The sequence below is a fragment of the Dryobates pubescens genome, chromosome 2 (genome assembly GCF_014839835.1).
Source record: "Dryobates pubescens isolate bDryPub1 chromosome 2, bDryPub1.pri, whole genome shotgun sequence".
In the NCBI taxonomy this organism is placed as follows: domain Eukaryota; kingdom Metazoa; phylum Chordata; class Aves; order Piciformes; family Picidae; genus Dryobates; species Dryobates pubescens.
Window position 1 is genome coordinate 28,358,984 of NC_071613.1, and position 21,510 is coordinate 28,380,493.

Here is a 21,510-nt window from a genome sequence, read left to right on the forward strand (position 1 = left end):
GTCTATTTTCTTAATTTTTAAAAAAATATATTCACTGACATACAACATTTTTTGTACAGAGGTATCACAAATCCTACCATCTCTATAAACTACATTAGCTGCAGTCTTTAGCTAAAATTATCCAAAAACGTCCTTCTGGCCCTTATTGTTTTACATGCATACACCACAGAGACACCAGAGAGCAAAAACAACCTTTACTAGGCAACAGTAAATTGAACCAAATTGCCCTCTCCAATAGGGCAAAACAAATGGCAAGCAGGAATACTAGATGGAAGACTTGAGATGAAGCACTATCCCTCTTTGTGCAGAGAGAATCTCTTATTCTTTCTCAGGAAACAGCAATTCTCAGTGATTCCCCAAGCTAATCAATTCTCCTCCATCTCCCCTTATGTCCTTTGTGGCTCAGATTGCTCCCTGCTGAAAGAACACCTTCCCTGACACTCATTGCCTCCCAGACCATGTTTTTCCCACAGGCTCCTTTCTTTTTTGTCTCTCCCTGCCTCTTCCATACTACACACACCAGGCTCTTGAAAGCCAAGCAAACTCCCTTGCACTCCAGAAGAGAGAAGCCTCCTCAAATCCCACTACCCAGGACTAAACCTGACTCAAGAGTCAGACCATGTCCATTATACATACACACATTGAATTTCATCATCACTGTCTTCCTCAGAGATGGATAAAATGTCATGAAACCCTATATGCTATGTCTGTAATAAATAGTATTAGTTAGACATCTACAAACATTTAGTTAAGATATTCTGTTTTCATCTGTCAGGAAACAGAATGTTGCCTTTTCTTCCTTACTGATTTCCTTTTGTTGTGCTGTGTTTCCATGTTAATCTACTCAAGATCTTGCATTTGTGATGAACATTTACATCAACCATTGTAAGCTCAAACAGAAGAATCACTCTTTTCCCTAAATGAAGAGCCACAGAAAAACTCCTTTCTGCATACCAAGTTGATAAAACTCACTACTTACAAGCACAACTGTTTTGTGCCAGAGTATTTTGTATTTTAAACTTAGGAACTCTGTTTAAAACCCTAGTTATATTCACCTTGCTGCATTGCATCAGTAATTTGCAGACAACAAAAATTCAAACAAATGCCCAAGACTAAAGTTTTTCTCATGATGGAAGCTCTTAACTTCAATCACTTCAGGAAGTATTTTCCCTTCTTTCAAAATTCACACAGAGTACCTTCTGTTTTGGCACCATAACTACTTCTAAGCACACATGGATGTCTCAGTCTTATTCACAATACAAACTCTTTGACAAAGCTGATGAGAAAAATTCCTGCAGTTTTCCTTCCTTAAATTCTGTAATATTTAGTTCCAAGCCACGTAGATAAATCTTTTCCTTTTGCTAGCATCACTCTCAAAAATCAGTATCTACTCAGATTCACGGTTAACAGTGTATTTTCCTTGAGCTCTTATGTTTTGGAAATATTTTTTTAACTGCAAATATGGTTGAAACAAACATATGGTAGAAACCACACTTAGACTTAAATTGGTTACATTAGTAAAAAAAACAAAGACCAAAAAAACCCCAAACCAACAAACAAACCAACCCACAACAAAACCCCCCCAAAAACCCCAGCACAGAAGAGAGATCTGCCATTTGTGCACAATTAAAAAATGAAAACCTGCATCAAGATTGTGACAAAAGAAACATCTCTGTGCCAGATGTAACCTTATTCTCTTATTTTGCTTGATGGCGATTAAGGTCTTTTTTGTAAATGTTGCCAAAAAGCTGTAGACAGACATTATGACATCCCCTGAACAGGACTGCACTCTGCCTTACCTCACTTAAGCAGATAAAAAAAAAAAAAAAGCAACCAATGTTTGAGATCAGGAGAGGCTGACTACACTAGTAATTATGGATTTTAGAACACTGTGCATCCTCGGGTAAATAATGTAAGCTTTGGAGTTCAGGATCCAAGCATGGTCAGTGGAACTTCGGAGCTCCAGATGTCCTTCCTGTGGTCCTCACCAAAGCTCTTCACAGTCTCTAAGCTCTGAGTTCTGGCATCAACTTTAATGCCTAAAATTAGGCAAAGTGACCATAATTAAAAAAATACAGATAATTCCAATTCTTTCTTAAATTGCCTCTTTTAGTCTTAAGTCCCCTTGCTCAGGAAAGCACAATTCACATCAAAGCTGAAATCCTTTTGAGTTTTGTGAACTTAGGTTGCCGGGTGCTGTTACAGGACCAAATTCATAACACTGCTGAAGACAACCACAGTTTTTCCACCCACAAGCATTTTCAGTAGGCTGTCCTGTCTATAATGCAGTCATATTATGAAGTGAAAATTGATTTTAGCATTGCTTTGGGTGCAGACACTCTCAGATGACTTTTGGGTAAGATGACAAATAAAGGAATGTAGGAAATGCAGGCAGATGTGTTGCCACGGAATCAGTGGCAACAGTGGCATCTAACAAATTACAAGGACTTTTTTGTGTGGTTGTTTTTTTTCTTAAGGTAATAGGGAAGAACTGCTTTGGAGGAGAACAAAAGATAAACTTGGACAGAATACCATATGTAAGTGGTCAGAAAGAGATTTACAATAAATCATCTAACACAGTTAAAGTCATAATTTTAAAGTCTGCTCCTGCATATAAAAATGCTGACTGTGGCAGGAAAAAAAAATCTGTCCATCAAGTGTGTATCAAACTGTCAACTGTTAAAGGCCATACTGATGACAGTTACTCTGCTGCCTGATTCCAAATTACACTTGCTTGGACAGATGAATTATTTTCTCACCTGCATGTGCTTCAAAACACTTATGGCTCATTCTGAACAAATCACAACAAAATTTCAAGTCAGATCTGAAACAAAACACCACAAATACTATATGCATACACACACAAATGTGAATCTGCACCTCAACATATACAGTTTGTGCTGGTTTGAGCTTTACCAGGAGTCTAGAAGCCCAAATGGTAACAGAGAGAGATTCCTCCTCCCCCCTGCCTCCCCTGCCTTTTTTTCTGGTAAGGTAAAAGAAAAAGGGTAGGGGAAGGGAAAGGTAAATTCATGAAAGAAAGAGTTTGGAATCAGTTTGGAAGTAGAAAAGGTAATTTTTTTAACTCTCTCTATATATGTTCCTCAGTAACAGGGAGGGTTCACAAAGGTAAGGGATACAGATAAATTACAAAACCAAGCCTGGATGGTCTTGTATTTCCCTGAATGTAAGTGGATTCAGTCCTTTAGGAAGTGTGGGTGCAGCTTGGAAAAGTAGGTCCCAACGACGTGGTCAGTGGAGGAAGCAGCAGCAGATGATCTCTCTCAAGCAGGCGAGGTGAGGAAAGAGTGAGCAGTAAAAGGTGTCTGCCCTTTTTATAGGCTTGCTGGACAGTAAGGGGGAATGGAATAGACCACCTTTGACCCAGGGGACCCCTCCTCCTGGGAGAGGGAAAAACAAGTCTCTCTCTGCCCACCTAGATCAAGTTTCTTATGTCCACCTGGGAGCTGGGTTCTTTCAGCCCCCATCGAAGATGCGAGTAACCCAGCGCACAGTTCTTGCTGGAAGATCCCTGAACACAAAAAATCAACCACCATTTAAAACAGGAAGTCATAATTACATTAAGCTGGTTCTGTCCCAAAACAATTCAGGCAATGGAAACAAAATACTACAAGCAAGAAAGTAATTTATATTTAAGCATAGGAAAGTTCATTAATATATGCCTATTTTTCTTTCAGTCTGACAATTTTCACAGTAACAGGCATACTGACAATTCTGCCAGTCAGCACTTTTTCAAAGTAAATTTGGTCATCCACAAATTTATTGCCTACCACCACTTGAGGCATCATGCAATGGTTCTGCCTTATAGTTAAAATGTAGGTGATGTCATCTTCTATGGTCTACCTTCTGATAGGGCTGTGCCACTTCTATATTTTTTAAATGTGCAATCCTCTGATGATGTGACTTTTATGTTTAAAACTAACTCAAATTGCTCATAATAGCAGCTATCAATACAATTTCAGACAGCTCAGTGCATACTGCACTTTTTAAATTCCCACGGATACAAGATTAGATTAATGAACTCAGATAATGTAACAGTTAAGACAAATGACTTAAATCTATAAACATGAAATCCATTTCCAACGAGCTCTCTCTTTTACATATTAAGCCAGCGCAGGACAAAGTATTTTCCTATCACTTTAAATGAGGTGTAATTTTTCTTAGAAAGGAAAAAACCCAATCATCTACACGTAAAATCCAGCAAAGGCTTAAACCTTTGGTGTCATAAATTTCAGAACAGTTTTCTCTGTTTACATGTGCTATAACACAGTAAGTCAGATCTCAGTTACAAAGCACAAGAACCGCTCTCACAGTTTTTATGGCTAGAATTAAATTTCCATGTTGCTGTCACTGTCAGAAACAGTGCCTAATGAAACAACTACAGGATATTTACCTTCACAGCTTTTGGAGTTTCAAAGATGGACACATAAAAGTCACCTACATACATTATTTCAGTAATAACTTTAATCTATATCTCATTTTTCAGATTCAGAATCTTTTTCCTTGCTTCAAAATTTCTCTCAAGAAATTTTCCTGCTGAAGGACAAGACTTGAGTTTGGATCTTAACAAGGTAATATTTTCTCATGGTCACAACATATGCCAGATCCAGGGTAATTTCAGGATCTTTTCACATCTATCAATACGGTGCCTTTATTTTCAGCTTCTGCTGCATGAGACTGGAAGCACAGGTAGAGCTACTGGAGTGCTGGGAGCACCATAACTCCATTCCAAAGGATCCTGACTACACTTGTCACATGGAAAACACCATGCAGAGAGGACGGAGTTGGATTAATCACTTCACTCACAATAGGAAGCAGCAATTTCTCGCCCCCACCCCGCAATCCAAACTCCAGCAAAATGTGCCACTCTTATGCTTGCTGGGCAGACTGATTAGGAGTCTTGTGAATACACATTGGCTATTACCAACAAGAATCAGCATTTTCCACCATGGGCCAGGCCTTTTCTTTCACATGGCATTCAGATGTCATGGAAACTAAACTTTACATATACTTGAAAACACCAGTCTTCTTAGTCATGTAACTTGCTGGACGCAGAAAAAGCATTCATCTTATTAACAGACTGGTTTTTTTAAGCAGTATATTACCTGTAGTTATGAATGTAAATCAATCATTTTAGGCTAACATATCCTATAAGATTTTAAAACTAATAGATCTCAGACTCTCACACCTCATTATTATTCACAGATTGAAAGGTGAAAATAAGCATTTCTTCTATTTCAATTCCCAGACTATTTCTCAACTTCAAATGAAACACTTAATGAACTGTACTAGTTGAATAAACTGACACAAAGAAAATATTCTGTGCACCTGAAAATGAGGCCACATTGCCAAAAGCTGGTTTAGCACTTCAGCTAACATCAGTTACAGGTGCTTATGCAGTCACTTTTCCACAGTTCAACGGCTTAATTTTCTTTAAAACTTTGGCAGCTAAACCGCACAGCTTGAATATCACATTGGTAGCATTTTATTGCCAGTCGTAGAATGTTCCTTAATATTTTACTGATACATTAAAAGAGTATCACAAATTATGACATTAGTATAGAGGTTTGTATGGTTTAAGTATGACCTGTATTTTTGATAGCTGATGTAAATTAAGAATCTTTTCTGTTCTGACTGTTCCTAATAAAGAAGTCATATTATGATTATTTGCTATTCTGGTTATGGTAAACTAATTTTAGTCTCAAATGTCAAACTTTTTCCTTTTTGCCAAATTTATAAGATGTTAAGATAAAACCGTGAAACCTTCTGAACTTGAAACTTTCTACGAGGTTTCAAGGAGAAATTAGAACATAAGGGCAGCTATACTGACTCCACTCCACCCTTTATCCTGCATCTAACAGTGGTAGCAAATACTCAGGGAAAGATCATAACAAAGCATTATGTCCTACCAGCTTGCAAATAATAACATTATAAAGATTTCCAAATAATAGTGGCATCTAGGCCACATTTTAATAGTCACTGATTCTGATAAGTGCCACATCCAGCTGGCAGCCAGTCACTAGTGGTGTGCCCCAGGGATCAGTGCTGGGCACCATGCTCTTTAACATCTTTATTGATGATATGGACGAGGACATTGAGTCCATCATCAGTAAATTTGCTGACGACACCAAGCTGGGCGCAGGAGTTGATCTGCTGGAGGGTAGAGAGGCTCTGCAGAGGGACCTCGACAGGCTGGACAGATGGGCAGAATCCAACGGCATGAGATTTAACACATCCAAGTGCCGGGTTCTGCACATTAGCCACAACAACCCCATGCAGAGCTACAAGCTGGGGTCAGAGTGGCTGGAGAGCAGTCAGGCTGAGAGGGACCTGGGGGTGCTGGTTGATGGTAGGCTGAACATGAGCCTGCAGTGTGCCCAGGCAGCTAAGAGGGCCAATGGCATCCTGGCCTGCATCAGGAACAGTGTGGCCAGCAGGAGCAGGGAGGTCATTCTGCCCCTGTACACTGCACTGGTTAGGCCGCACCTTGAGTACTGTGTCCAGTTCTGGGCCCCTCAGTTTAGGAAGGATGTTGACTTGCTGGAACGAGTCCAGAGAAGAGCAACAAAGTTGGTGAGGGGTTTGGAACACAAGCCCCACGAGGAGAGGCTGAGGGAGCTGGGGTTGCTTAGCCTGGAGAAGAGGAGACTCAGGGGTGACCTTATCACTCTCTACAACTACCTGAAGGGAGGTTGTAGACAGACGGATGTTGGTCTCTTCTCCCAGGCGGCCAGTACCAGAACAAGAGGACACAGTCTCAGGCTGCGCCAGGGGAGGTTCAGGCTAGATGTTAGGAAAAAGTTCTATACAGAAAGAGTGATTGCCCATTGGAATGGGCTGCATGGGGAGGTGGTGGAGTCGCCATCACTGGAGGTTTTCAGGAGAAGACTTGATGGGGTGCTTAGTGCCGTGGGTTAGTTGTTTGGGTGGTGTTGGATTGGTTGATGGGTTGGACGCGATGATCTTGAAGGTCTCTTCCAACCTGGTTTATTCTATGTATTCTATGTATGTATTCTATGTATTCTCTTGTGAATGTGTCTATTATAACACACTGATTTTTGGCCTGTAATACTGAATCACACAACTTAGTTGAATGCTTAACAAAAAACATTAGTTTAGGGTTGATTTGCTTTTTAACCTGTTAAATGACAGTTTTGTTCAATATTCCTAGGTTTCACATGGTGAGGAAACTGAATAATCATTCCCTACTAATTTGTCTTAATATTTAAAATGGTAAGATGACAGTTTCTGTATGGAAGTTAAATATTAGACCTGTTAGAGAGGATCCCTCCCTGTGGGAAGGTTGAAATGCCCAAAATTCACATTTCTGTGAATGTAATGCATTCTTCTTTTACTTAATGACTACAGTAAACAGACTTCCTTCTAATGAAGTAATGAGTTACAAAGAAAGTAAAACATAAATCAGCAGGCAGTGTGTCTATTGCAAAATTGTGCAACATATTGGGAGGCAGGTACACTTCTTGCCAATTACATTCAGGAGTAGTAAATATAGGACTGTCCATTTTACTTGGCTGAGATTCTAGGTAACTGTTGTGAGATACAATCAAAATCTGAAGCGGCACCTCAAAGTAAACAGACAAAACAACTTACTATCAACTAAAGCTCTTGAAAGGCCAAGTCAGATAGAAAGCAATGAGAAAAAAAATAAATGGCAATGGGCAAACTGACTGAATTATTTAACTGTTATTTGTAATTTCTCTGAAAGTCATTATTAGAGATGGGTTCATAGAATCATGGAATGGTCTGGGTTTGAAGAGACCTCTGAAGGTCATCTAGTCCAATCCCCTCTGCTGTAAGCAGGTGCATCTGCAACTCAGGATCATCTGTGTACTGGCACATGTTCATATGGAAGGAAACAATAAACAATCATTGACAAACAAATATTGCAAAGAGATTGAAAAAAAGAAAAAAAAAAATCCTAAACTAGATTAGTTTGATTTCTCAAGAAAGCAAGCTGGTCTACTACCTCAGAAGTTTTAGTTGAGCATCTTGTTTGGTTTGGTTGGTTTTGCCTTTTTATTTTTTTTTTTCCACTTGAACAGCTTAAAACTATCAATCAGCCAAGCTTACAGGCTCATTTTCAACCTACAATACACATTTTGCCATACTGCCTCGGAGCTAATACAGCACATAGTACTGTAAGGATTTATAAACACACATTTGTCTGACCTAGTACTACAGTGTACTGACAGAGATTACACTATAGCCCTCCAGTATATTATACTATAGCCTTTCAAAACCTTCAGCTGCAGATGTTTAGCTTGCTAAGAGGGCTGGCCTGTTACTTTTTAGGAGGTATTGCCTTTGAAACTAGCGAGGCATCATAACAATACACATACAAAACCGGCAACATCACAAAATTAGCAAAGCAGACAACAGTCTGAGTAAAACCATTGACATAGAATAAAGCATGTCAAAACCCAGCATACACTTCTGTAATAGAATTTATTCCATTGTTCTAAGTCCCATTCATCACCTTCCCCAAAAGCTTTCCTGAGGCAATAAGGCTGGAAATTAACATCTCAGCTAGGGTGCTACTGCAGGAAAATGTGTAACTTGCAATGAAAAAATACTTTTCTCCCTACTTAACATATTTTCATGGGGATAGCCCCTTGCCCCAAAGTAAGGCATATTAAAGCAAGTGCAAAGGGAATAGAGACAAGGGGAATAATTGATGAGAAACAATCTTTGGGGAAATCAGAGGCAGAGAGTTTATTAAAAAGAAAAGGGGTTCTTTGGTAATGAGTTATGCGCATAAATTTATTACCAACACTACTATTAAAAGTCTTGGGTACAGGGAAAAAGAAGGAAAGACTGGCTTGTTTTCTAAATGGGCAACCCAAAAATAGAGAAATACAAGGATTTTATATATATATATATATGTATGTGTGTGTGTGTACCTTTACAGAAACCATTGCTGTATTATTTTGCTGCAAGACAAAGATAAACTTTAGCTATACTGGTGCAAAGCTCATTTCCATGAATCAAGGACAACTAAGTAATACCAAGCTTAAGTCATGAGGTCAAAATATACCAATCCCACAATCTGACTGAAATGAAAAGTTATCTTCAAACTGATAGCTTGCCTCAGAGCAGAAACCATTTGTTTTAGGAACACAAGTAGACTTTAATTGATCATCACAATTCTTTAAAAGGAGATTAAACTGAGCACTGCAGAGGAGAAAAATGTATCAAGCACAGTGCCATCCTCACAACATCTATGACAAACAGCACAGAACGTTTGATATCACTACTATGAAAGCAGCCTTCTGGTGCAGAGAAAGAGAATAAAGTCACATTTGCTTAAGGAAATAAGTAGTATTGCCTCAAACCACAGAAGGCAGCATGTGCTTGTATAATACATTTCTTTTGAAACTTATCAATTTTCAAATGTTAATTTTCTCTGAATCATACAGGAGACAATTATTATATGCATGTAGAGCACTCAATGTACTGACAAACATCATAGCACTCAGCCAATAATTTGACATTGCAACATTAAGATGAACAGGGTAGCTTTTATGTAAGAAAAAATGTCTTTCTTATTTACTCTGACACAGCAGGTATGCTGTATACAATGGCAAGATTCTGTTTATGAGATGAATAGTTTTAGTTCATATCTGTTTTGATAACTTTTAAAAACCCATAATCATGTGGTTTCCTCTGTATTTAGAAGTATGCTGTCTCTATACTCACAGTATCTCTGCACCAACTTGAAATAGGAGTAGGCAAATACATGCTGTTTAAAGTGCCCCCCAAGGCTGCTTACAAGACTTCCACTTCAAAGCAGATGAGAAAGAGAAGGAATACTTTCTGAGCTCTGGAATCACACAGAAACAGAAGACATCCATATCCTGCAGATAACAGTTTAAGCCCTATCAGGCCTACCAAGTTAACAACTTCAAAAATTCTTGCAAAAAAACCTTGTCCTGAAGTTCCTTGAACTTCAAACTAGGACACTGCCAATGGAAGCAGCTCTGTTGACTGACATAGTAACTCAAACACATAGGATCATTCAAATTAGGTGTTTTGAACAACCCCATGAGGCATGATTTAAGCTAGAGCAAGACCAAACCCACAGGAATATATTATGCTGATTAAGTATATTCACTATCTGAAACAAACAAACAGGAAATTCCAAGGGCCACATGGCCACATCACCAACGACAGCACCAAAACAGAACATCAAAACATTCTAAGCTAGTACTATTATCACTAGACCTCCTAAGGGTTGGAGCACACTCAGGCAGCAATCTCTTCCTTTCCTCCCCCCCTGCCCCGGAAACAACTATCCCAGCAAAACACTACATTAAAAAGTCCAGAGCTGAAAGAACTGATTGATGAAAAAGTGCCTCAATATAGCTTGAACTTCAGCTACCATTACTTTGGGAGAGAAACTACAATTAGCCATTCCATCCAAATACTAAAGTAAGACCTTTCAGTGAGAAAAGCAAGGCACTTGCCCTACTGAGCTGTGAAAACTTCCAAAGGCAGGAGTTAAATTTGTGTAATTTACAAGATAATTTTATGACTTGCTATCAATATACTTTATAAACAATTACTTCTTTATCAATCTTCCATTTTATCACTAGTATAGGTATAAATTCATTGTACTATTGTAATAAATTTATTGTAATAGTCAACAATAAAATAACCTAATTTTATCTGATTCCCACAATGCTTGTACTTGGAAAACAGTTTGGGGAATCTTCAACCAAATTCCTGCCTCGCTGACACCCCCTCCCCCCCAAAAAAAAACAACAACCAAAAACAAAAGGAGAAAGAGGAAAGAATAATTAAGACAAACAAATAAAATACCACCATGGTGATACCTATGCACATCTCATTTTCTCCCCCCTACATTAGTATTCAGAAGTGACATGTATCGTCAAACACTGTCAGTCTTCCTCCAGGCAAAAATCATGACTACTTAACACCAAGGAAAGGAGAAAGAGAAAAGCAACAACTAAGTGTGTGTGTGTGCGCGCGCAAATGAAATACCAAGCTGGTCATGAAGCATTTAAGCTCAAAGTGATATTCTCTAGGTGCAAAAGGAAAGCAGAAGAACCATTATTGTGGGTGTGGGTGCACGGAAAGTTACAAGATGGTGAAGAGCCAGCAGAATATTAAAGCTCAAGACAGTTCAGCTAGTTTATTTGAAAAGCCTTATAGAAAACTCAACAGTCTCTTACTAAAACCAAAGCAGTTGCACTGGCATGTTACATACTTGAAAAGTTATAACAACACTAGTGATTTGGGGGGGGGAGGGGGGTCAGAGGGGGAGAAAGAAGAACATTTCTGAAGTATGTCAGTGTGCAACTGAAGCTAATTACCACACAAAGCATTTCTTATAAGCTAGTAGTCTATGAAGAAGCACACGTTCGTTGGCCATTAGCTTAGCTAGAGTCTGCAGGTCATTGCTTAAAATATCACAGATGCACCAGGTTTATGATTAGATTACTGGTGGGTAACCACTTATTTGGAAAAGACTTAGTAAAAGCCTCTAATCTGAAGTTGGTAAGCATCTGGATCAAGACATTTTAAAAATATTTCAGGAAGATCATATCAATTTACACACAGCCATCAAGTTGCGTTCTACCATCAAGTTGTATTCTACTACTCTACATTGTTAGTTCAGTTTTAATACTCTAACAATAAATGCACATGTATTCAAACCCCTCAAACTATTATCTAGAGAACCCCATATAGGATTACCTGCATGAAATGGCAGCATCCCTAATATACATAACTCCATCAGTCATTAAGTTCTTAACATACTACACAAGAATGTCACACAGTACTCCAGCAAAACTATCTTTAAGATGAGAGAATGACTGTTTAATCATACATCACCAACAAAACAGCAGTTTGGAACAGGGAATAAAGGCAATCAGTCACTAAGGTCTGCAAAGGCAAGCCCCTATTCAGCAAACATCTCTCAGCTACCATCTCTGGCCAAGGAGAAATACTGAGATATGATACACTCAAACCAAACAGTATCACAGTATAACTGAGGTTGGAAGAGACCCCAAGGATCATCAAGTCCAACCTGTCTTGGTAGACCTCACAACTAGACCATGGCGCCAAGTGCCACGTCCAATCTCCTCTTGAACACCTCCAGGGACAGTGACTTCACCACCTCCCTGGGCAGCCCATTCCAAGGGCTAACAACTCTCTCAGTGAAGAACTTTCTCCTCACCTCAAGCCTAAACCTCCCCTGGCGCAGCTTGAGACTGTGTCTCCTTGTTCTGGTGCTGGTTGCTTGGGAGAAGAGACCAACCCCTTCCTGTCTACAACCACCTTTCAGGTAGTTGTAGAGAGCAATAAGGTCTCCCATGAGCCTCCTCTTCTCCAGGCTAAACAATCCCAGCTCCCTCAGCCTCTCCTCACAGGGCGTGTGCTCAAGGCCTCTCACCAGCCTTGTTGCCCTTCTCTGGACACGTTCAAGTGTCTCAATGTCCTTCCTAAACTGAGGGGCCCAGAACTGGACACAGTACTCAAGGTGTGGCCTAAGCAATGCAGAGTACAGGGGCACAATGACCTCCCTGCTCCTGCTGGCCACACTATTCCTAATACAGGCCAGGATGCCATTGGCCTTCTTGGCCACCTGGGCACACTGCTGGCTCATGTTTAGGCGGGTGTCAATCAGCACCCCCAGGTCCCTCTCTGTTTGGCAGCTCTCCAGCCACTCTGACCCCAGCCTGTAGCTCTGCATGGGGTTGCCGTGGCCAAAGTGCAGCACCCGGCACTTGGACTTGTTAAATGCCATGCCATTGGACTCTGCCCATCTGTCCAGTCGGTCGAGGTCTCTCTGCAGAGTCTTTCTACCCTCTAACTGACCAACATCTGTTCCCAAACAAAAGAAACAAAACATACATCCCAAACCAACATCAACAGAAAACAGTGCTAGTTAACCCAGTAAATTACCACCTACATGCAATGATCTCCAAATGTTTCATCATTCCAAACATTTGTTAGTTTAGTAGTTATTGCATCAATGAATATACTCACAATTTGCCAAAAAGCTAACATAATACATTTTGCTGCTACAAAGATAAATGGCCAACAACAGAGATTGTGTGAAATATATCAATCTAACCAGCATTTAATTAGAAAGCAAAACTCACCGCCTGTGCAGAATAAAGAAAATGTTTCTTATATTAATTTAACTATTTTAAAGAAATATTATTGCATCTCATTTTACCTACTTCAAATAATTTTGTCTGATTATGCAAGCTCAGACCAGAGGAGGTGCAAGAACAATATAGATCAGAAACTGAAACAGTCAGAGACAACATCTAATCCCAGAGAAAATCAACGCCTTGTGGAAATGGTGCAAAAACAACTAAGTGTCAGTTATAATCTGGCTCCAGTGAAACAGCTAAGTTTAGTCTTCTGTCCTTGCTTGCACCTCACCTTATGGACATAGCAGATACCGTGTTCATAAACAAATGAAGTCTTCTTGCATTTTGCTTAAACATGAGCCCACAATTTCACCTGTTTGAAAACACTGAGTTAGATTAAAATGAGGTATATTAATTTTAGGAAAAACAAACAGCTGAATAATTTCCTGAACTGTTTTAAGGACATATATACATATATCGAGTATTAAGAAATTAATTTGATAATATAAAATAACAAATTTACCTTTTTCTTCTAAAATTTTGACAGTATGTGGAAGCAATATAAGATACAAGGTACTTCTGGCTTTTGAGCCAAGTAAGATTGATTTTATTCTGGATCACTTTCAAAGTTGCAGGTGATGATGGAAAAAATAAGCATTACAAACTACATAATGGAAAAATTATGATTTCAGACAGGCAAGCTGTCAGTATTTTAAGTAGTATCAGCCACTAAAAGGGAAAGAAGCGACCATTAAAATAAACAAATAAATAATTTTCCCCAGCATTGCCATCTCTATCTACCCAGTAAAAGCTCTAAGACTTGATATTTAGTCTAGGAAGGGGATCTTAGAGATGCCTATCAATATCTAAAGGGTGGCGTTCACAAGGATGGGGGGGCAGGCTCTTTTCAGTGGTGGCCAGTGATAGGACAACAGACAATAGGTACAAACTAGAACACAGGAGATTTCACTTGAACTTAAGGAAAAATTTCTTCACTTTGAGGGTGACAGAGCACTGAAACAGGCTGTCCAAAGAGGTTGTGGAGTCTACTCTGGAGACTTTCAAAACCCACCTGGATGTGTTCCTGTGAAACCTGATCTAGGCGTTAGCTGGGGGGTTGAAGCAGATGATCTCCAGAGGTCCCTTCCAACCCCTACCACTCTGTGATTCCTTGTAACATAGAATTAACTTAACTGGATCAAATAAACAATTTATTTGAAAAAGAAAAAAGTTTGAAGGCAGTATCTCAAGTGCCTTTTCTACAACCAGTGCAAATTCCCTCATGTTTGAGAGCAACAGTATTTTCACGTGATTATTAAGCATCGAGCTCTAAATATTCTCTGAGCAGATCACTAAACAGACTTTGTTTCCACGCAAAATTGTGAATCTGGTTTCACAGAATACAAAACAACCAACAGAAATTAACAGGCAAAATTGTTACTCAGTCTGACAATTTATTTGACGATGGACCCCCTGCACCACATTCCTAAAAGCATTCTGCAAAAATACTCTAAAAGGTAAGCACATGGCAGTTCCTGAAGCACAGCTTCACCGTGAAAAGCCACACATGCTCACTACTTACAATCACATTCTTGCTCCCAAAATAAGAACAGATTTTAAAAATTATTATTTATTTCTCTGAGCAAGTGTGACTCAATTCAATAATTAGACAGGGAGCCAGACTACTGTGGTTTATGCATTGATGATATCGATGCAAACAAATTGTGCCTCTCTTTCTTTATTTACTTTTTAATTTGCCTCTAGCAGAAATAGGACATAATTTAAGGTCCAGGGCCTTGTACAGAAAACATAAAGGCAAAAATGAAGTGTAAACAACTTTAATCCATGATGTAAAATGCAGGAGAGGGAAAAAAATACATTTCAGAGTGCAGACTGAGTTTATGGGACTGGAAGATAGAAAATCATTCATTTACTTTGTAAAATAAAACCATCTCAAAAAGAACCATTGAGACAAACCCATTATGCTTAGGTTCTCTATTTTAAGAAGCCAGCACTCAGTTTAACTTCAAATATATATTAGTATTCCACTGAAAATGAACTAGAACCCTAACAGGCTGCTCTTCTCATGTTATATTTCATCTCCTATACAATCTATAGTAGAAAGATTCCATAAATGCTATGAAAATTGAAGTGCCTAGTAGCTTACTGGTGAGCTCCGGAGTTCTAGCATTTAACTGTCCTACAGAAAATTGCATTAGACTTAAATACCCTTCTCTCCAGCCCTCAGCTTATGTACAACAGCATGCTAAACAAAGCACTTCTAATGACTTTTTTTTTTTAAACATGGCTCAGAAGTACTTTCTGAAACATGCTAAAATGTGTTCCCGTGGTGTTACTTAAAAATACCAGTTTTTAATACATGAAGTGGGAAACCACTGAACCACTGAAACTTTAGCCACAGACCTTTCCACACCTCATGTTTTCCAAAAGCATAGCTCAAATACCTACATATGTATTTTCCCAAGATTTTTAGGTCATTCCCTAGATTTTTGTGTGTTATTTATTAAATATATACTCTAGAATATAGAAAAATCAGATAAAGATTTGAATCTACATCAGGTACAAAAATGAGCACAGAATTCCAAGAGAAGTTACATTACATGGCCTCATCCAGTGAGTCTTATTATAAATTTTATTTTAGCTTGACGTTTTTGTTCGCTTTCCCTTCACAAAGGTACTTAATATAAACAGACACACGAACATTCAGTTTCTGAAGTTGTCAGCAGACTAGATCATGAGAACAGCATAACTAGAGGCAGTATTTCTGCTCTTAGCCCACCCGCTTCGACTAAAAATGTTGTTGCACATCGTTAGGACTGCCAGTGGTTATCAAGAACATGGAGTGAATTGGGTGACGATCTCTGGTGGAATACAGGGAAGCCTCTCCTAATTAGGCTTTTGCTAAATGCTGTCATTGTACTCCTGATCCACAGGCAGAGTAAGAGGATTCATCTTCAATCTGTTTTCAAAAGCTTCTATATCTACTGTCTAGGTGACAGCTTATCCTGCTCTCAATCCAAGAAAGTATTTCCAACTGCTCTGTGTTCAACACACAAGACTCGAGCTCTTTATAATTGGAAACCAGTGTCTGAACTCTTGGCCTTCCAGGCACACTGAAACAACACAGGGGACACAGGTTGCAGCACTTCACGATGTAAGAAGGAATTAAGCAGAAGTCTCTCCTAATCACAGTTTGTCACCTGAAAAGTCAGGCATGCAGCCCCTGCTGTGCAACTTCTTCAAAGGCAAAGAGCTGAACTGTTTGCAACAAGCATTTCCTTCCTTCCACCTCCCACCCCCAAAACAGGGCACTAGCTCAGATAATCAGTAAAAGTAGTTGTACACAGCAGTTTTACACTCATTGAGCCCAAGTGCCTCCACAAAAACATTGTGGGGGTTTTTTCACTGACTTTATTACTTGAAAATATTTTGCATAGGTTTTGGCTCTCAGAAGATTGCAATGAAGGATTATCAGCAACCCACTCAGTCAAAGAAAGGAAAAAAAAAGAATCTCCAGCTGTACAGACAGGCGTAAAACACAGCAGGGCACATGCCACAAGTGCAAGTTTGTCATCTCAGTTGCAGCCTTCAGCATCAATTGTTCAGAAGGCCAACTTCTGTCATTACAAGTTGTCTTCACTGACTTCCAAGGCAAACAATGGGGAGCTAAAAAAAAAAGTCTTTAAATATGTAAAATTAAACTACAGACATAACCATGTAAGATATACATACCCAGTTTTAGGGCAGAAGGAGTCACTTCAATCTCACCACCAATGGGCTGAAAGGCAGCCAGCTGAGCTGCTACCTCAGTCTCAAAGGAGTCTGGGCTATTTCTGTCTGTCAAATCACCATTGGTGCCATCAGTCTTGTGGTGAGTTTCTTGCTCTTCATAAACAGCAATCAGCTATCAAAACAAAAGATAATAGTTTGTATAGTTAAAGTATTCCAAACATCACTTCTTTTTTTTAACATTTATTTATTTAATTAAAACTCATTGGGAGTACAAAAATAATGATCTTATTTCAGTACAGCCAACAATAAACATATATATTCAGGAAAGCATTCATGTTTGTGTTTAAATGCACTGACTTCAATATGACTTAAGTATATGCTTCAGCGGTGCCCTGTGCTGACATGGTTTTCTCAGGGTTAGCACATTACCATTAGTGAGCATTTTACATTATTCCAAAACATTTAGGGTTGAATATGCTTAAAAACACAGAATAGCATTTAATTCTTGGGAGTGGAGGGTACTATGATTTAGTGCTACCAACCAATATGCATAATAATTACATTGCACTGGCAAAATACATCTCAGACAGCAACAGAGTGCAGTTTCCCTGGTCACCCAACCTGTGCCTCTGTAAGAATGAATGCTTCTTGGTCCAGCCTGGTACACATACACATCCCTACCCACCATGTTTCTATCATCTCCTCCCATTCTCTCCCGAAAGCTTATACCAGATATCCTGTTTCTGAAAAACATCACTGGCTCACTGACTCTTCCACAGCTTCAGACACACAGAGCGATGTGGACATGAAAATTATATACTAAAAAACCAACCAAACCTACAGAGAATTTTTATTTTTCTCTGCTAACCTGGCCTTTCAGAAGGATCTTCCTTTTGGCCCCTACTAATACATTGAAACAGTGAATTGTGTTACAGTTCTGGGAAAACAAACTAAATTTATTAATTCCCAATGAATCTAAATAAATTAGAAGACTTGCTGTTCTCAATCAACAGAACACTTGACACCCTAGAAGCCTCTCCAAGAGCAGAGGAGGTAACAGTTGCAGTTCAAGCACTTTTCCTGCCACGCTACCTGACGTAGCATAGTTCTCTTGTCAGGCAATGGCAAACACTTTGCATAATAAGCATTGCACACAACATCTTCATCTTAAGATGTTAATTTATTGCACTTTTTTCTGAACTAATTGTGAAAAAGACCACAACACACACAGCTGGTTAGGCAATGTCATCATATACACAAAGTCTGAAGGACTGATTTATTACTTTCTCTGTGTTATTTTAAGGTATGTATACACACTCTATATAAAAAAATATTAGTGCATCCAATCTCCTCTGATATTTAAGAAAAGTGTCGACAATTATATCCTAAGATAAATCCTAAGCATACTGAAACAATGAGACAAACACTTAAGGGATCTCATTTGCCTAAAAGAAAAAATTAATACATGAGGAAAAAGAAGGGGGGGGGGGAAGGGGTAGGAGGGGGAAGGAGGAAATAAAAGAAAAGAAGAAAAAAAAGAGCGAAAAATAATCCTGAAGTGTTTCTACAGGAGAAACTGACATTTTCAGGTCTTCCACTCATTTATAATTTGGTTGCTAGAAATGTGTCAGCTCATACTTACTGATGCATATTTCAGAAACACACAAACCCCCTCAAATAATAAGGTAGAAAGACTGTTTTTCTTTTCCATATGAAGCCTGTTTCCTTTCCTCATCCATACAACTAGTTCTTACAGCATACAATTTGGTTTTTTATTTCTCCAAAGCATACAGGAAAGATTAATTCCAGTAACAAAGAAAACTCTTTGTATCTTACTGCTACATTACAGAAGAACTACCCAGAAGTTCATCACCAGGCCATTGCTATGCCCCACAACTGCATATAGCCACAAAGGCCACCTTAGAGCCAGACACCAACAAATCGCAACAATTTGCTCCAGCACAAGAAAAAAAATCCCGAATCTATGGTATATTTAGTTTGTTTCTAAAATGACTTCATGTTGGTATTACCAAGTCCATCATGACTCCAAAAGTGCCAAAAGAAGCTGTTACTCATGAAAAGGAAATTTGAGATTGTGCAGGAGCATGGCTCTGAAAGCACTGTAGGTAATAGTAGGATATTAAATCCACTTGGCCATTTATAATGTAGAATACAGTAAATGAAACTCAGTTGTGATATGATGAGAATAAAGGAGTGAATTCTTGAACTGGACCAAGATGAGTTTCCTCATAGTTTCACATCTTAGCACGATAAATGCTGTATTAGATTCTAACACTCTACCCTTACTGCTACAGGATGCTGCAGAAGCCAACAGTTTGGATTGACTCAAAAACACAGACAAACGGGTGGAAAAGACCAGCAAGAACTGTCAAATGGGAACCTGTAAGCACTATCTCAGATTCAAAAGCCCCCAAAATGTGTAGTAGCAAAAAGCAGAAAGGCAAACTAGGAGAACGCTGATACTGTAATTACTGTAAATACTTTTCACTGGTGGCTAGCAGAGTGCAGAGTCCCCACACCACTGCTCTTGCAGGCTCATGGCACATGGTGGTCTTATTGCACACTTGACTTTCTAAGCACCATACATTTTCATTTTCCCCCTGAAGGGCAAATGGAAGTCTAGCAGAAATTTATATTATAAAATTATTTTAACAAACAAGGTCACAGACTCTTGTCTGGCAGCTGTAAGACAGTGGAGCTTACTTGCCAGTCAGCCCAGAAAAGCAGACTGCATGGTGGCTACACCACCACAACAATCTTGCTGGTGTCCTGGGACCGGTCACATCCCCACTTCACCTTTTAAGGGGGGTGCTGGCTGGCTGAGCCCTTTAGAAGACAGGGTTCCCACTGGCCCTGCTGCCACCACTGCTATTGCCACTGGGCTACCACCTGCCTCCTTCAGCCACTGCTGCCAAGGGCTGGGCTGTTGTGTATGGGTGCCTTCAGCTCCATTAGGGCTGATGGCTTCAAAGCGGTGGTCTGCAGAATATCTAGAATACTGGGGAACGATCTGATATACAGAGGGTTGGTCTGGCTCTGAGTATTTGTCATAGGCCCTGATTTGCAGAGTCCAAGTCCAAATAAAATTTTGACTGCAAAAACTATTTCATTGTGTCATTGCTCCACCAAGGATCCCTAAAGCACCTGCCCTAGTGCTGGGTAACACTTCCTGAGAGTGAACAGGTCACAAGACAAACCACTGCCTTGACAGCTGGTCAGAAGTGAGTTGGGTTCAGGCAAAACGATACAGAGGAATCACAGTGCCCCAACGGGGTTAACACCTCCAGGTCTTCACCTACTTAATTATAGCGATTATACCAGTTCCACATCTAAGTGACTACCACTCTCATTCACCTGTCAAGAAACTCAAACAGGTGGGGAAGGTGTCAGCTCCTCTCCTCTCAATTCCCACAACAGGGTCGGGAGAAAAAGCCACCACTACCCTACTTCACATCTGTACCCATGCCAGCACTCTGCTCCCAGAGCCTGAGCTGAAGCAGGCAGGGCAGAGGTGCAAGCCAACAGTCTGGCAAATGGCTGTAATATTTCATCTGAGCTAAAGCACATAGGCCTCACCTCCCTCTGAAAGTGGGAGAGTTTCTTACTGCTGGCATTCTTCAAGTGACTTCAGTGAATAGCCCATAGTTCCCTATTCTAACAGGTTAAAACAAAACAAGGAAAAGTTCGGTTTGTGTTGTTTGTTTTTTTACACAGAATCACAGAATGTTCGAAAGATCACCTTGTCCACCCCACTGCCAGAGCAGGATCACCTAGAATGTGTCACAGAGGAACACATCCAGGTGGGTTCTAATTGTCTCCAAAGACAACTCCACACGAAGCCTGCTACAGTGCCATGGAATACACAATTAAGTAACATAACCAGAGGTAAAACCCAGACTTTTAAGAGAGTGTGGAAAGGAAATACTTCAGTACTGCATGTGGAGGTAGCAAAGACGCAAAGCCTTTCCTTGCTAAGGAAATAAACAGACATTTGTTCTTTAAAATGTTTATTTGTGAAAGAGCTCCTCAGGGTTGCAGGTGCAGGCGCATATTACCAGTAGCAATTTGAACATTATAAACACACTGCTAATCAATCAGAATACTATAAATATCAGCCTTTCAAAAATGATGAATACAATTAAGGTTATGTAAATTATAACAAATAATTGTATTCATTCACTTTTTGTTTCCAGTGTGGAAGACTCGTTAATGAGAACAGACTGCCAACCTCTGCTGATGGAAGAGAACTTCAGGACACAGTAAGAAATTATCTATAAGCACATAATGAAGACAACAACACTGTTTGCAACACAAGTAACCTTACCAGCTCGATATCTATAAATATTGAGAGTTCAGTAGGTCGGCATGGAACCTTTTTTAAAATGCAACAAAATATTACTCTATTTGTAAAGTGTAAACATTACACTGTTGTGGTTGTGCACTCAAGCACCCCCCTTTTAATATAATGAATATTTACTGTGAAAGATAGCTATGCATTCCTCTATAGATAAAATGGTTCTACACCAGTGGTACTGTAATATCTATTAACAATGTACCAGTTAACTAGACA

The 21,510-nt window shown here is 39.4% G+C and overlaps 1 protein-coding gene across 1 annotated transcript in view; it reads right to left on the reverse strand.

The window, feature by feature from the left end:
- PARD3B (par-3 family cell polarity regulator beta) overlaps window positions 1–21,510 on the reverse strand; it is a 439,781-nt gene that overhangs the window by 282,521 nt on the left and 135,750 nt on the right. Inside the window, exon 3 of the mRNA XM_054173397.1 lies at window positions 16,920–17,091. Within this exon, the coding sequence (XP_054029372.1) occupies window positions 16,920–17,091 (172 nt within the window). The remainder of the gene's footprint in view (window positions 1–16,919; window positions 17,092–21,510) is intronic.